The 17,636-nt window shown below is 43.0% G+C and overlaps 1 protein-coding gene and 1 long non-coding RNA gene across 3 annotated transcripts in view; one reads left to right on the top strand and one right to left on the bottom strand.

Moving 5' to 3' along the window:
• Positions 1-2,610: 2,610 nt before the first annotated feature.
• Positions 2,611-17,636, top strand: part of LOC311252696 (voltage-dependent calcium channel subunit alpha-2/delta-1-like) — a 92,779-nt gene continuing 77,753 nt past the window's right edge. The window contains exon 1 of the mRNA XM_084346115.1: positions 2,611-2,928. Coding sequence (XP_084202241.1) covers positions 2,846-2,928 — 83 coding nt within the window. The 5' untranslated portion in view covers positions 2,611-2,845. The remainder of the gene's footprint in view (positions 2,929-17,636) is intronic.
• LOC311252697 lies at positions 7,202-17,483 on the bottom strand. Of its 2 annotated transcripts, none has more exons than XR_014621575.1 (2): positions 17,320-17,483; positions 7,202-7,427 (listed from the first exon to the last, which is right to left on the bottom strand). It is a non-coding gene; the product is annotated as an uncharacterized lncRNA (long non-coding RNA). The 2 variants fall into 2 exon arrangements; XR_014621576.1 differs by lacking the exon at positions 17,320-17,483 and adding an exon at positions 7,875-8,021.

Genomic DNA, 17,636 nt, shown 5'->3' with positions numbered 1-17,636 from the left:
TTTTCCCTGTTAAAAGGGCCTTTTTTTTGGGGCAAGTTTTTCCTCACTCGAATCGAGGGTCGAAGGACAGAGGGTGTCGTCTCTGTACAGATTGTAAAGCCCTCTGAGGCAAACTGTGATTTGTGAATTTGGGCTATACAAATAAAATTTGATTTGATTTGATTTGATTTGATTTGTTTCCAGTGTATCTGAACACATTTCTTTTTATCTGGCTGCTCTGAAACTACCCGGCCTCCACCTCCCGGGCAAGAGGTCATAGTTGTAGTAAAACCTGAGGAGGTGGGACACGGGCAGCAATTTGCACGATAAATCTTATTTGTGCGATTCACATTTGGCAAGCTATAGACAACACTGATGGCAAAAAGAGGGAAATCAACGCATGCACTCATCCATATTCACACCTCAACACAAACAAAAATTAAACTCGGGAATAATAACTTTGGGGTTCCATAATAATTGAGGAGCTTTGAGGAAATTAGGCAGAGATTAGCTTTGTGTCTGACAAGAGGCTTTGCAGAGAAAACTCATTAAAAGTACAGTATATTCTTCTGGTATTTACCTTGCTGATTATCCCAGCAAAAGGGAAATGTCACTTCATATTGAGTTTGCCACAACCCCTTGGAGCAAGTGGAATTTATTATCCAATTTCTGCATAAGCAGATGCACCGCACTCCCGCAAATTAAATGAGGGATTATAATGATATACATAATAAAAGGGGGGGATCCTTTATTAGATGAGGATTTTGAGTGTTTTCGTGTGATGTTGGGCTGAATTTGACGGGGAAAGCAGTCAAGTTGAAGGGCCTGAAAGTGGTTTCAGCAGCACATGTGACCGCACAATGTTGTCCTTATCTGGACACAAATCAAACAACAAAGCCCCTCATTCTTTGGAGGACGGAGCTCGTTTTAGGGGGAAAATTTATATCTCATGGTGAGAAATATTACGAGGATGCAGACTTTTGTAGAGAAATAGAAAATGGATGTAACACTTTCTAGGAAGACCCCATCTATAGTGCAATATGGGGACGTGCACGGTGTGTGAGAATGAATTTAATGACCACCAATAAACACACATAATGCTTTCTGATGCACTTCAGTCATAAAACATTATAGATGTGGCTTATGATGTATCATAACCACATCTATAGTGTAATATGGTGCCATTCATAGTGCACGGTAATGCATTGATGCACTTTATCAAGTCATAAAACATCATATATGTCACTGATAATGAACGATAAAGCATGTTAACTCTTTCTATGATGACCACATCTAAAGTGCATTATTGGCGCATTCACAGTGTATTTTAGCACGTTTACGGCGACACTTATAAACACACATAAAGCTTTCTGTTGCATGTAATGATGAAGCCTGCACAACTGCATGTCGGCCCATCTATAATGCATTATAGCAGATTATGAACATGCATATAATGTGTTGTAATGTGCCTAAAGTGCTTTATAATCATATTTATAAGCAGACATGAATATTCACGATGAACTTACAACAATGACCATAACTTATCATGATGCCAACTCATGTACTGCTTTATAAAACATACTTATAATGTGCCTATAGTTATAAGCATCATAAATATTAAAATATTACAAAGCATTTCTATAATGACTCAAAGGTCACGTATCAACAGTTCATAGCTTCACTGCTTCATTGTTTCAGAGACTTAAAGCCAAGGAAAGTTTCATTTTCCAACCTGGGTGACACATAAATGAACTTTTCAGCCTTTGTAGTGCAACAGGAAGCATTATGTGTGTTATCAGTCTAGACATTAAGCATTATGAATGCATTATAATGCACTATGGATGTAATCTTTAAAGCTTAAAGCATCATCAAAAGTCTATCCCATCTTCTTTATATTAGTCGCTGTCTGCTGTGTGATGCAGACTTGCCCATTAATCTGAATGAAACGCGCAGACAGAGGGCAGAAAGGTGGCTGCACGGTGTTGCGCTGTGGCCGCACGGCTGATTGTGCCCAGTGTCCGCTGCTTGATAAGACTCCCAACAGGCGAGAGAGCCGGCGGTAATTGTTGCTGCGTGTGGCAGCAGGGAGGGCGCCCGGAAACCCATTTGTGCGTCAGGAACGCAAAACACAAACCCCCCACACACACTGTAAAAAGTGTCACCCACAAATCAATTACGTCCATTTTAATGTTAACCCGATGTCACTTTTGAATTTGCTTTAAAAGTGAATCTTGAACAGTGGATTATTCAATTAAACAATCCCACTTTTGTCTGGATTTTTCCGCTGAATATTCATCCAAACGTCCGTTGCGCAGAAAGCAGAAACATCCAGAAAAAAAAGGAGAATTAATGTGAATTAAAATCAATGTGAAGCTGATTCAAAACTCGCCCGCTTTAACACACTTCCCCACGTGTTCACCAGTTGAAACCTGGCTGCTGAATAACGGTTCCGATGGGGTTTTCTTTTCTTGCAGTGTGCGGAGTGGCACCGCTCTGCCGGCCGAGCTGGAGATCTCAATGCGCCCTCCCCCTTTCCTCCCTTTTTTATTTTTTGACACACGCCGTAGATCTGCTCTAATAGCCTATCGCAGTTTGAGACACTCACTTTACAGTCGCGCGCGCGCGCACACACACACACACACACGACCCTAAAAAAAGCACACTCCTCAACTCCACCGGTGGTGGTGGGGTGGACATAGACACCAGATGAGATTTGTTTCCAAGCGCGCACCGATGGCGGTGTGAGGCGGTTTTGCCCTGAGAAGTACGCACGGCGCTGTGGATTTGGGAACCCTTAATTTTTTGTGTGCATCTTTTTTTCCCCCTCTTGTCTGGATCCTGGTTGAGGAGGGGGAAATAATAAACAATGGATTACTCATTCTGCCTACTTTTACTCCTGTCAAGCATTTCGTCTGTGTCGGTCGGAGTCGGATTCCCAACAGCGCAGATGTGAGTACAGCTTCAAAAAACAGCCTGTTGGCTTCTGAAGAAAGTCCTGGATAATCCGCGGTGTCTGGCTTTTTTAACACAGTTTTATATCCCACGGTCAAGAAGCTGATGTTATATTGAATATGTCTTCCTATGATTTATATTCAGTTTTAAATTGCAGTTGGTGGAACATTATCCTCGGAGCGCCTCAGCGTGCCCCTTCTTGCCAAGTGATGATGATTGCACATTACTTCGGATGCAACTTCACCTTGTGAAACATGATATTAAAAGCTGCTTTCTATCTGTTGCCAGCTTTTGCAGCAGGGTGACATGTGGCTCTGCTGTCAGAGGAATCAGACCGAGCTCTGAAATTTGGCTTTCCAAACTTTTCCTGTAGCATTCACACATATTGGATAGAAGAATTTTGTGGAGAAGCCTTATTTATTTATTTATTTATTTATGTATTTATAAGACAGGACAGGATAGTTGATGCTGAGTCTGCTGGGGAGCTGTCAGAACAGGTGCTCCTCCCATCAAGATGGTTTTATCCAAACGAAAACAGACATGAAGCATCTAGTTTTGATAATCAGTTCATCGTTAAAGAGGCAATATGTAGTTTTAGGAAGAAATTTGTTTTATTCCTAAAAAAGCTAAATAAACAAACTCGCTTCATTTACATGACCATTTATGACCGGTGTCGTGGGACCTTATTTTCCTCCTGAGAACAGCTTGTTTATTCAGTTGTGTGAGAAAAAAAACAATTTTTCAGAGTTTGTATTATTATTATTTCTTCTCCAAAACAGCGTAGTGCCACTGTGGTGTAATGTTTTCCACTGGTTCCGGCTTCTGAAATGTGAATATTTGTCGATTTTCTAACTTCTATGAGGGTAAATTGAATCTTTTTGGATTTTTGACTGTTTGTGAGACAAAAATAAGCAACGTGAAAAAGGCTGTGGGAACTTGTGGTAGACACTTTCACTATTTTACAGACCAAATCAATAAAATAATAAAGGAAGAATAATGGACGATGGTCTAAAATGAAATACAATTGTACTCAAAAGAGTATTTCTTATTTTTCTGCAGACCATGTGGGCACATTGAAAGACTTCTCATGAGAAACTACAGTTTTATAAAGACTACTAGCTCCTTATTAGATGCCAATTTACAGTAATCTGTATGCATGCAATATTTCACTTGTGTGTTTAGACACAAATCCACCATATGGATGATTTATCATTGCCAACATGCAGACTAGCAGCCAAACTCGCCCCCCAGCAATGCGCTGAAACTCTCCTCTTGCCCTGCAGGACGGATTATGAACTTGAGCTACAGTAGAGGTATCGCCCTCTCCGTCTAAATCTGACTCCCGACCTCTATATTTACAGTGCAACATTAATAGATACAACAGATGATGTATATCTACAGTCACAGGAACACAGTTCCTAAATGAAACAAACATGTAGGTGGGCGACGCTGCACCTCGCACTTAATCAACAGGTTTAAGATATTCCAGATGGTTCTAGCGGAGGCAGGACCGACGGGTTTTTGAACGCAGCCCAAGAACGGTCCCCGAGGGACGCAGAGAGCCATGATGGCACTCAGCCTAATGGCAGAGAACAATGATGTCAGACTAGCAGAGTGGCCTGCCCACTCCCTATATTTCATGGGCACTAAGTGGATTGATCTGTGGGTTGTGTACATGATATTCGCGCAGGCTTGGCGGGCTGCAGACCCACTTTCACTGACACAGTTGACTTACCGAGTAGAACTGGCAGTTTGGCAGGAAAAACAATATTAAAATTCAAACAGAGATTGGCAGGGGCTCTTTGTTTGAATTAGGAAAACTTCATTTAGCCGAGAAGACGGTGCCCGGCTGGAAAAACGAGAAAAACACTCCCGTCAGCTCGCGCCGTCTGTATTGTGACATCTGTTTCTCGGCCGTCAGTGATAATGACAAGAAATAGTGGGCTGAAATTCTGCAGAACACCTCTCGCTCTCGCTGCGCTCCTGTGTTTAACTGCAGCCGGTCGTGCTCTCGTGGCGGTGACGGTGATTTTGAGTGACAAGCCTCAAGTTGACTCCTCAAGGTGACAGTTGCAGAGAGAAAGAGGAGGGCAGGGGTGGAGAAGCACGACCCCAGTGTGTTCCCCTTCAGGAAAACGTTGGAGGAGCGAGGCCTTAAGTGGCTCAATATTTTCTGACTAAAAACATTTACATGTGCACATGTTCCTTCTTTCTTTCTCACCTCCCTGTCTCATGGCTTGAAGTGTGACTGTATCTCTGGGCTCCATCTCTAACCTCACATGCCAGCATCTGTCTGCTTCAGATCTCCATGTCCCCTCTCTTCCTCGCAGCCCTCCCTCCATCCCTTCTCACTCTCTTCCTCGTCGCTCTCCCTTTCAGTCATGTTCATTCCCTGTCCATCTCCCTATCCGTCCGGCTCCCTATGTATCTCTTTATCTCTCGCTCCTCTCTTCTTCTTCTTCGTTGCCCGGGGGCGGATGATTAACATCATCGAATCTGGAATGCAAAGTCTGATGTCATAGACTGTGCCCCGGAGATCTCGGCGCCAGCTACCGACATTGAGAGATGAGAAAAGATAGAGATGGAGAGACAAATGAGGAAATCCAGACTGTTGGCCTTCTTGAACCCATACGTCTTATGTTTATTGGTATTTCACCGCATAGATTCTGTGTATTTAACGTTATTTGTTAACATCCTCACGGCCGAAAACACGTCCAAATGTCATCATGTGTCAGTGCGTTGCTCTGAATGCAGCCATCCAAATCCAAGACGTGATCATATGCTTCTCTCTGGCTCTCGCCTTAGTCACCCAAAAGACATATTTCATATCCATCCTCTCTTTAGCCACAGTTTCTGTCACCCTCTGCCCCATTTCTCCCACTCCCACTTGCTTCTTTCTTTCTTTTTTTTTCTTTTTTTTAAAGGCTAACTAGATTTCATGCTCAACCAGCTAAAAAGCCATGCTTCTCGTGTTCGCGGCCTCGTCTCTGGCGATCAGCGGGCATAATGTGAGGAGGCACTTCATCTGAACGGAAAGCAACATGGGCAGTTGTGAGCATGGAGAGTGTGAAGATATGTACAGCGTGAAGTCAGAACAGAGAAGGTCCACGCTTTCTTTTTTCCGAAGGCATCAAAAACTTTTGGCGAACGTAAAGGATAACCAAAAAATTAAAGTCAGTAACTGCACACCTCCACTAGTGTCGTAGTCCGGACTTCGACTTCCCTCAAAAAGGAATAGTAAAGATTATTTGCATTCAACCAATGTATACAATTGTCAATATGTGGTTTTAGGGGAAATTATGTGTGGGACTATTTCTTGATCTGTTGTAGAGATTTCCTGAAGTCTCCACTGATTGGCTGAGAACATCACAGTGATGACGAGATACAGATGCTTCAACCCGGTATCACGCCGAACGTGTCTGGTCCTATTTTCAAAATCAAGTCACCAAAACTACTTGGTTAGGTTTAGGAAAAGATTATAGATTTGCTTAAAATAACTACTTCCTCAAAAACGTCACCACTGGCTGTTCGCTTTTGCATTCGTCTGTTCCCGTCATTATCGGGCCAAACCGTCACCCTCACCCGCTGACCTCTAGTGGATCAGTGCCTATTACAAACTTTAGCCTGAGATTTGGCTGGATACATCGACAAATACATTGACAAATCATCAGCTTTTCAGATTAATCCAACCAGATCTAATGTTTCCATTAATGCGAGTGTCATTTCCCTGATGGTAGTTTACTTTTCAGCTGTACTTTGTCCTGCATGATGTCTCAGTTCCCACTTGAGATCATCCATATGCATCTTATTTCACGGCTAAACTTCCTCTGGACCCCAGATGCTCCCTGGATGCTCTGCTCCTGAACGTGACATATTGCACCGATAAAAGCTACATAGAAATACACAGATGAAGAAGATAATCACAGCGCTATGGTCAGACAAATACTGGAGTCATAATTTTAGAAGTTGGCTCGCAGCAAAGAAACTTGTTAATGCTTTTAAAACCACATTTGTGCCTGATGTTTTGAACCAGAAAACGTGCCTGTATCCCTGGAAAATCACCCTGGCTGCAGTCGCAGTGTCCAACACACTGTTTTTCAAAAAAATTATATATGTTTTTGTTATTTTGTAAAAAGAAATAGCTCCAGGCTGTGCGTCTTGATTGAATCATCGAGCCCTGATCTTGTTTCTTGCTCTGGGAGAGACGGAGGGATTTAAAATGTCTCACCTAATATAATTGAGGTATGAAGAAAAAAAAACAGGTGATGAATTAGATTTTCCTTCAACTTTTATTCCGGTGTCAAATCTAACTTGGAGTATGACACTGATAATACCCGGAGGTTTGAAGAGGATGAATCAAATGTAATGAGCAGATGGAAATGATCAGCCTGTCTTGGGTTTCCTTTGGCTGTGATTTGCACCTCTCCGCCATGAGGGAGTTGCTTGCAGGTATATTTTCAGGGAGGCCTTGAGTCGAGCAGCTGGCCTGGCTATATCTGTTACACACAACATACATGTAAGGGTGAAGGATCTTTGCCAGTGGATGTTTGTTCTGCTCTCCCTTTAGTTTCTTCACCCTCTCTCACAATTTATCTTTTGCTTCTCTCTCACACTTTTTCAATTTCCCCCCGCCACACTCACTTCCCCGTTTTCTCTTCATCTCTCTTTTCCACTCGCTCCCATTTACCCCCAACTCAACCCTTGCTATATTTAGCTTCAGTCTTTGGGAAAGGGACGCTGCGTGTCCTTACTCAGACGTAGGTAAAGATACAAGACAGAGGGGGTGTAGAGTGGCAGGGAGCTTCCCATAAATCCCTCTGCTTGTAATTTAGCGGACCCTTTGCTCATGTGTGGCCTCTGAGTTCTGCTTCAGTATCTGTTTTAAGTTTCTCTTCTTGAGAAAAAGTCATATATGTGCCCTGAAAAGAAAGTATGGGACCTACGCAGCAGCCCCAACGTTGTATTACTTCCACACAATCCGTCTTCGGCACATGGAAATTCCCGAGAATTTTCCATTGCAGCGTTTCCCAGGCAACCTTGGGAATAGCTAACAGCTGTTTGGTTGGGAGGCCTGTCCGGTGCAGGAAGCACATCTGTATACTGTAATATAAAGCACAGGGAGTGTAGTTTTAAGGCTGTGTTATAAATCAAGCACGTGTCACTTCTTCCTTATTTCGTTTAGTTATTTATAAGCTTGTTTGTAAGGCTCTGAGGACATTAAGAGCCTACCAAACTAATCAATAGTCTGTAAAGTAAAGCAGTGTGGAAGATATAGAAGAGAAAGTAGTAGTAGAAGTTGTGCGTGACTGAAAGTTAAAAATCAAACCCATGCAAAGTCTTTGTAGCTGTCATCTCTTCAAGTTCACATACATTATTTGTCTGTGGGTTGAAAAAATATGCTACCCACTGCCACTGTTAGGACTCATAAAGACTTGCTAAACACGCCAGAATTGTTTTGTTAAGCCAAAAACACGACACGACGAGAACAATATGAGCATTTCATAAAATGGCCTTGTTAAAAATGTGTTTTCTTGGACACTGAACTGTATTCGTCTGAAGAGAGGGCATGAAAAATCTCTTTTGACATTGTTTAGTCACATTCTTGCAGAGTTAGATGAGAAGTTTGATACCACTCTCTAAATATAAATGTACAGCCAACAGCCAGTTAGCATAGCTTAGCTTAACATAAAGACTGGAAACAGCTAGCTGGAGAAACAGCTAACTTGGTTCTCTCTAAAAGGAAAGAATAATCATCTCAAAAACTTGAGATTGAGACAGTAACTGTTTTGCAGTCTTTATGCCAAGCTAAGCTAATCGTCTCCAAGCTCAAGTCTCATTTAATAAAATAGCCTTATTAAAAATGTGCGATTTATTCTGACACTTCTTTTAATGTCAACAAACTATATTCATGTGAAGAAAGTGGATTAAAAGTTTGTAAATGAGTTACGGTAGATAAGAAGATTGCTACCATTCTCATGTCTGTGCCTACGCTAAATATGACGGTGCAGCCAGTTAGCTTAGCTTAGCTTAACATGAAGACAGAAACCTGAGGGAAACAGCTAGCATGGTTCTCTCTAAAGGTAAGAAAAACTAGCCTACTAGCATCTCAAAAACTCACAAATGCTCACCATGTTAGGCTAACCGCCTGTTAGCTCCAGCTTCATATTTCAACTAGCCTACTGGAATGAGAGCAGTATAAATCTTCTCATAACTAGTCTCAACGATTATATTAAATTACTTGGTGTGTTCGGCGCATAAAGCTCACTACTTAGACAAAACCACTGAGGTCATGCTAACAACTTCCAGGTAGACAGGTGGCGGTTGATTTGCATGACAGAGAGGGTAAAGGGTATATGAAATCACCAAATTGTTTGTTTCTGATGTTTCTGCTGCGCTTAGCCTTTTATAAGTACTGCACTGCTTTGCTAGCATCTTTGATAGGCTATCTACTCAGCGGCCACATCGTGGACTAGCTGCTAGTCTGGGGTAAACGCAAGCTAGCATCTAAAAAGGTAAATAAGACCTCCAACCTAACGTATTAATGAGATATGAAATTGTCAAAAATGCATTTTAGATGAATTAGATTTATATGCTTTGAAATAGCATCATGAAAAAAAGCGTGTTTTGCAAGGGTTTTCTACTTAAACACACAATTTTGAAAAGAAAGTTTCTTACCGATATTTTGAATTGTGGTATCAAGCCAATTTATGCCAATCACACACTACAGCTGTGAAGAGCTTAAAATATCTCTAGTGAGACACCGCAAGCCCATCTGATGTGTTATATTTTGAGAGACACGCAGAGAAAAGTGAGTCCATGATGGCCTGTGATGGCTACTCTGAGCCCCTTAATGGAGCCGTATTGCAGCAGAAGAGCTGTAAATGCCAGACTACACTACACTACGCTACTAAACTGCACTGGGCAGTGTGTGTAGCCATCAGGAAACCGGTACTCAGTTCAACGCTAACAGTAGTCTGCTTGTGTAGGCGTCTCGATTGACGTTAATTGGACATTTTGGCCAGGGGGGGCTCTCTAATCTCTCTATTTAGACACATTGAGTGTATAAATGTGTATGTGTGTGTGCAGTGAGGCAGCAGGGCAGGGCTGATGGTATGGGTGGATGGGTAGAGAGTTTGCTCAGAAAGTGTGAAGGTGACAGGGATGTGGAGGTTTAGTCATTTGAGGGCAGCTCAAAACGACATGTAGCAGAGAGAAAGACAGCTGGAGGGATGAAGATGAGCAAGAGGAGGGGAAAAAAACAGACATTTTAAGTAGAAATACTTATTTTTTTCTAAAATAATACGAAATACTTGGGGATTGAAAAGAAGATATGTGCTTAAATAATATCAAAGTGTGAGGAAAAACCCTTTTGCAAACCCATACTTTGTTGTCTTTAGTCTAGTATTTTGTGTTGGAATCTCACCAGCAGGTGTGATCGCTCTGCAGCGAGTACAAACACTTGCAGGTGTCACAACCGTTCTGTTTCCACCCACTTAATGTGTCCAGACACCTGCTGGGAGAGGTGATACAATGGGAGCTGTTAGTTCTGTCAGGACGTATATGCTTTTTGACATGGAGGGTGTGGACGAGGCAGACGAGGCGCTGGGGGGGGGGGGGGGGGGGGACGCCGAGTCACTCCCAGCTAGCCGTCGGTCCAGAGTGTGAGGTCAAACGTGGGCAAGGGTAGGAAGAGAGTCCGACCCCCCTCCTGGTCCTCTGTGGCAGCCTCTGTTGCCAGTGGACAGGCTGTAAAGCGAAGGGCTTAGATAACCAAATGTCCTGGTCTGACATTCAATAGACATTTCTTTGAGTTTATGTTATTGTGAATGAATAACTGAATGCTTTTTTATTCAATTTAATTTATTTATAGGTGGAAAAAACAGCACGACAATCTAAGGGATGTTCCAGCAGAGTCTGAAGATGTACCCTGTGTCGCTAACTGACCAACTAATTCCCTTTCTATATACTGGTCATAGTAAATGCTGGTGGTGTCCCTTCAAAGTTAAACCGAGCACAACAAGTCAATATGAAGCCGTTTGTCTTTGGCCGTAATCAGCTTCCTGCAGCCAACACCTGCTCCATCAGTGCATGATTGCCCACCGGCACCAACCCATCATTTGGTAATGATCTCATACAATGTCTTGTCAGCTCCGCAGCTGTAATACACCCCAACATAAGTGCTTGATAGAGCGCCTAAAACACCGTTGTCAAGGCTTCACTTAAACACTGCTCTTCAGATCGAGGCGGGGGGGGCGGCGGTATAATGGTCCGACTGTTTGCTAAGAGGAAAACGGCAGAAGAGAGGCAGAAACATCAATAACGTCTTTACATGGAAGATAATGAGGCCGCGAGACATTTACAAAGCCTGCAATTATGGTGTTATTGACCTCAATAAAGGAGAGGATATCATCACTTGTCTCCTTTGCGAGAGGGGAGGAGGACAAAGGATTTCCAGCGTTACGAGTTAATTTAGAGAGAAAATAGGAAGCATTAGGTGGTGAATAAGGCCGTTAATTATGTCGAGTTTGCGAGATGAAAACGTAAGCGTTCAGCGGTAGAAAGGAAACGAGAAAACAGTGTTTTTGAATTAAAAAACAGAGTCGAGGACGGAAAGAGGGAATACGGAGGACGTGAAGAGGAAAGAATTGGCAGAAGGATCCGAGCAATGAAGGGAAAAAGAAATAAGCAAAAGGTGATAGATTTACTGAAGAGTGTGAGAACGTATGGAAAGACATCAAGGAAAAAGAGCGAGCCTCGTGGAAGACAGTCACTTTTCTGCTCCTGCTCCTGTCAGGCTTGTTGCTTATTAGATGCCTCGCCTCATAGTCAGAGCTCTTATTATCTATCCCCCAATGGCTCAATTACATCCACACAGCCGTCCTCAAACATCCCCGTCTTCGTATCTGTGTATCCCCCTGTTCTTCCTGTAATGATGCCAGCCTTGTCTCTCTCTAAGAACAGATTAGAAGCCCAAATTACTACTATCAGAAGAGGATTTAAGGTTTTCAAGCTGTCTCCCCAGTGCTGGAAACCATGACTCCACAACAAGCAAGAGAGTGTTTGCTGTCGGATGCTTCCCCTCCGTGACGTTTTTTTTGCGATGGTATTAAGAGATCAAATGCGGATCCGCATACTTGGTTCCGAGTATAAAAACACGAGGATGTTTACAAGGCGAAAGGGTGCTGGAGCGGAAACTCCCGAGATTGGATATTGAGCCCCGGATTCTTGTGGCTGCTCGCGCACACACATGCATGTCGGGCGTCGGAGCCGACTTTTCGGCGAATCAGTCCGATGATGTAGCGTCCGACGTTGCTGGATCAATTTTTCTGAACTTGTGGGTGAACTCGGAGTGTTTACGTGGTGTCGGTTTTATCCTACGGTGTTAACAAAAAGGAGACAGGAAATACAAAGTCTAGTTTTAAAAGCTAGAGAATAACTTGAGCGAGCTTGAAAACCTCCGCTGCTGAATGACAATATAAGGTCATTGCGGTGAAAGAGAAATGAATACTTCTCCCTATATGTACTCCCTTCTCATCCCCTGTTGATTAAGGATATGCCACACACGCTGCATGAAATTATCCTACTCACACCGTGAGTCTCAGTCGAGATGAGAAGACTCGAAGCAACTGCTGCCTGCTAACCAGCGAGACGTGAAAAAGTGTGTTATGACAAACTGTTCCAATACTTTGACAGCCCACAGCATAAGATGACGGTCCACAGGGTATTTATCTAAAGTTCCCCTTCCTGCTTTCTTTCTGCAAATGACATAGAAAATAAGTTCGGTATCAAAGTATAGACAGGACTCGGCAGAAAAAGCTTGAAGGTAAAAATCTTCCCAATCTTCTCTCCGTGAACCCCATCGGGGAACTCTGTTTTAAAGTTGGATAACAAACTCTCGCAAACCCCTTGTGACAGTCCGCCTGTGAGCTTTTTATCTAAACCTTAGTTGGAGGTAAAAGTAAAAACAAAGTATTGGTTGAGGACAGTTTGAGGTCATCTTATATCTAGAAGAAAGTGCCGGTTTATCACAACTTTGGTCTTGTTGTCATAGTCTTATCATTTCTGTTGGTGATAACGTAGTCGCCCAAGTAATTGTGGCAACGGGGCAAGAAACAAGCCAACAATTAAACCAGGAGCCACCTTTTTCCCATAGGCTTACATTTTGAAAAAAAACACTAGAAGCACTATAATCCTCATGAACTGACTCGGTTCACTGTCAGAATTTGCATAGGATTGAACTGACCACTGCCTCCGACGCTGTATCCGGATTTCCCTTGTTAGATCCATGCTACGGACGGGTAATTGACAAAAACAATCTCCTGATCAGATAACATTAACTTCCTTTATAGCAGGAAATAGCAAATGTTCAAATGCTTTCTTTTTTGAGTTGTTTAAAGTGTAATTAGACAACGTTTATTTAAGGAGGAAACACATATCAGCTGGGTAACAGACTTTGACACAACACCGACACTTCAGTTACTCCGTTACCTGTGGATGGTGACCGGGGAAAACAGTGCCTCTTCCTGTTTTCGTTGTGCTTCCTTTGTGCCGTAACTTGTCCTTCATATTTGGCGGCAAAATTTGAGCCCAGTGGCCAGTCGAATAGCATAGTTAAAGCAAGATTTAGGGAACCAATCTATACACGGTTGGTGTTAATAAGTCACGTCCATGTTGGCAAAAATCTTGAGACTGAAACTTAAATAAGACTACCTGATGTCTGTTTCTTCCCCCATCTGACTTGATGGCACAGATTGATGGCCGAAACAATCAAAATAGGCCCGGAATTGTAATCAACCAGATTATCCTTTAAATAATTCAATCCAGAATGTGACCCAAAGATGCTTTTCCTGTAACCATCTTGAAATATCCTTCAATCTAAATGGTTTCCCGATAAATGACACCAAAGAGGCTTTAATATTTATAGATTTTGAATGTTGAAGCATTTTCACTTCCTGAGCCGATTGTCCTATAAGTGTATTAGCCCCACTAAAAGTGTATCAAACAGCTGCACGACAGATAAAAGGCCAGAGGCTGTGGTTTTGAAACGTAAAAACAGAGGCAGAGGAACGAACGGCCTCCCCAACAGTCACACACTGTTCGGCTGGAGGGGTTAATGTGGTCATGAGTAAGACAACAGTGCTCCCACGCTGAGTCATGCTCTCTATTCTGGGACTGTGTCCACTTCTGCGTGTTTGCCCCTCAGATTGGGCACTCAGCTCCCAACTGGCTGAACGAGGCTATTTGTTTTTCTTCTAATAATGAGTCAGGGTGTTTCTGAAAAATCAGAGTTATAATCAGGCTTTTGTTTTTTTCTTACGTCTCTCATACAGGTTGTACTACAAACTCACTCACTCACTCACTTTTATATGCATCTTGTTTTCTTCTCTGTGTAATTAACCCCTTACATTTTAATTTTGAATTAATGAGACAATTATTGTCATCATTAAACAGTTTCACACTAGCACTACTATTAACAATGTCAATAAAGTAATTGATTCAAAATTTACATTTAAAATCTAAAAACAGGCTAATGAGGATTATCATCTTGCAAATTTGACAGTCTGTAGGCTGTATGTCATCAAAATTAGCTAAATATGGTCGGGTTATTCTAGTATTTTTCAAGCTCGGCCCTATTTTTAAACACATTTGGTGTCTTAATGACTAATAGGTACAAAAAGCTTTGGAGCTGGCCTCAGCCGGCAGCAGTGAAACGGGCTGCAGTGGCTGCAACACAATCTTTAAAAAGGCAACTGGATCTGTCAAACTACATCCACTAAAAGTGCTTTTTTTAGCCACTGACAGGCTCAGATTCTTATTCTAAGTGTCTGACAGCACTATGGAAAGGATCCCTACACATACAGACATATTTGTGAAAGAGTAAAAGGGTTTTTTATTCAACAAAATACAACTGCTGTGACACTCTCCTCAGACTCCATTGACAAAAACAGTAATTTTACCTTGCACAAAACACGCTTCAAACTCTAAAAAACTAAACTAAAACTGACCATCTTTCATCAAACATCAAAAGCAAGAGTCGTGTTTCTGGCCACCTGATGAATGTAGGTCCAGTATTCACTCGCCTTTCAGCCCTATTCAGTCTCCACCAACTTCTGAGGGAAATATCTGGCTCTTTACCAGCTAAATCCTCCACTACATTCACCAGCTAGTCACTTACTTTGCCTTTCTATTGTCTGTTCTTTGTCAGTGGGTTTACCAGAGCTGCCTTCTCCTGCAGGAAACAGGGTAGCTCTGAGCAGCGAGACTGTACCACAACAGTAAAGTTGTGGGCTGTGAAACCAAAACAATGAGATGATAGACGCTCAAAAGAAAAAAGCAGAACTGCAGAGGCAGGTGGTAATTATCTGTGGGTTTTTCCTTACGAGCAACACCTCTCACATTAAAAATAGTGCTTCAGCCCATTGTTGATGCACAAAATGTTGCCAAGTGCTGCTTTAAAGGATAAGTACCGTTTTTTACAACCTGGACCTTATTTCTGGCAAAAGATATGGTCATTTACTCACCCAGATAACTTTGGTGTCATTCGGCGTCGTTCGGACGAAATTAGATCCAGTGTAGCGGCGATATATCCATATAATGGGAGAGACGGGGCAGCGACACACAGCCTCTATATAACGCATTATCTGCCACGAAACTAGTTCATTTCATCAATATTTTGTTATGAAATGCTAGCGCTATTAGCCTCTGAGTCCGGGCTCGTCTGTTATCAACATCCGGGGTCTGTAGGCTGATCTACTACCTCTGACCTGGAAGATGTCGTCTCTGAGCTGCGCGCGCACCCGCGACAGCGCGGCTTGATTACCTGTAGCTGCTACTGCTAGTTTGACCCCGGATGTTGATAACGGACGAGCCCGGACTCAGAGGGGAATAGCGCTAGCATATCGTAACAAAATATTGGTGAAATGAACTAGTTTCGTGGCAGATAATGCGTTATATAGAGGCTGTGTGTCGCTGCCCCGTCTCTCCCATTATATGGATATATCGCCGCTACACTGGATCTAATTTCGTCCGAACGACGCCGAATGACACCAAAGTTATCTGGGTGAGTAAATGACCATATCTTTTGCCAGAAATAAGGTCCAGGTTGTAAAAAACGGTAGTTATCCTTTAAGTTTTCTTATACTGGTATATTGTCATCCAGTGCTTTGTCACGCTCTGGCCCATCACTCTGACTTATGCACAAATGGGAAACACCCACCTCATTACATTAAGAGCTTCAGCAAAACAGATGCACCTGTCCTGGTGACCTTTGACCCTGGGCAACCCCCTACTGCCCTCTGAAAGACCCGCTGCTCTGGTTACATGCAGGCGTTGACACCAACACGAACACGCGTACACGTGACAGCCGGCCAAACGGAGGCAGCTTCTTCCTTTCCAGTCATTAGAGGGATGGAGGCTACAGGAGGAGGGGAGGGGATACTTTGGGCCAAACGCAAATTAAGACACACATCGACTTGTTGTGGAATGAGCTAATTTAGCAGCGCACAGGCCTTCTTACACATAGACTTTATTGTTTCCTGTTTATCTCTTATCTTTGTTTGGCCTGCAGAGGTGTGGTGTGGTACGATCCATCGCAATATCGACACCGCTCACTGGAACCCCCATCTAATTTCACACCATTTAACTCACCGGCACATTTCTGCCTGTGACTGAGGATATTGGAGAGAACTTGATGAAATTTTAATGTCATCTTTTCAGCAGCGGAGGCCTCGTATCAGACGATCCGTTTGTCTAAACTCCAACTCTTCTTGTCCACTTTAACAAGCATTTCCTGGAATTATCTCAGTGGAGTTCGCAGCACTAGACGTTACCAAATGGTCGAACACGAGCCTCACTGCTGCTGCAGCATATGGGCATTCCTTAAGACTCCCGCTAGTAGTCGTTCTGAGGACTGAGGAGGGGATTATGTTGTGTTTTTGACATTATAACAACAGTAACGCTGCCAACTTCCTGGCCAGTCTAAACAATGACCTAAGGATTGAAAGACTGAGAGTCTGGAAGCCCTGCAGTCCCAACAGATTTCCTAATGTTGTGTGAGATTTTTTTATATTGTGTCATACTGTATAGCGCAAGTTATAATTACTGAATTACTGAAGACAAAGACGACAGATGAGGAAGATTATATTGTGAAATAACTAAAAGATTGTTTAACAAAACTCCAGTTATAGATCCTTTTCTTTAAACCACAAAAACAAAAACTATACAAACCAGAGTCTCACAATCTGAGGAGAGAAGCTACTCTGAACAGACACTAGCTGTAGTGGGCGTTGCCTTTTAGTACCTCTTAGGCTCTGCACAGACGCCTCACTTCACCATATCACAGATGCTCGCTAGATGGGTGCCAGTGATGTTCTGGGCAGTGTTAATTACCTGCAGTAGAGCTTTCCTGTGCTCGACATACACGAACAATGCCAGTTTGTGATGTTTCCAGTCTGAAAGCTTTCTGTCGCTGTCCCGCAGACATAGGAGTGCAAATTGGAGGTGTTGGTCTGCAGGGCGACACCCTGGAGGCACCCTGCACGTCGACACCCTGGAGGCACCCTGCACGTCTCACATTTTTTTCCTTCCCCAACACACCTGATTCACATGATCAGCTCGTCATCAAGGGCTGCCGAGGCCTGCTAACGACCCCTTCATTTGAACCAGGTGTGTTGGAGCAGGGAACCAGGAGGCCCAGGAACAGGACT

The sequence above is a fragment of the Pagrus pagrus genome, assembly GCF_965226575.1.
Source record: "Pagrus pagrus genome assembly, chromosome: 23".
Taxonomy (NCBI): Eukaryota; Metazoa; Chordata; class Actinopteri; order Spariformes; family Sparidae; genus Pagrus; species Pagrus pagrus.
This window is presented reverse-complemented; position numbering and strand designations above follow the sequence as displayed.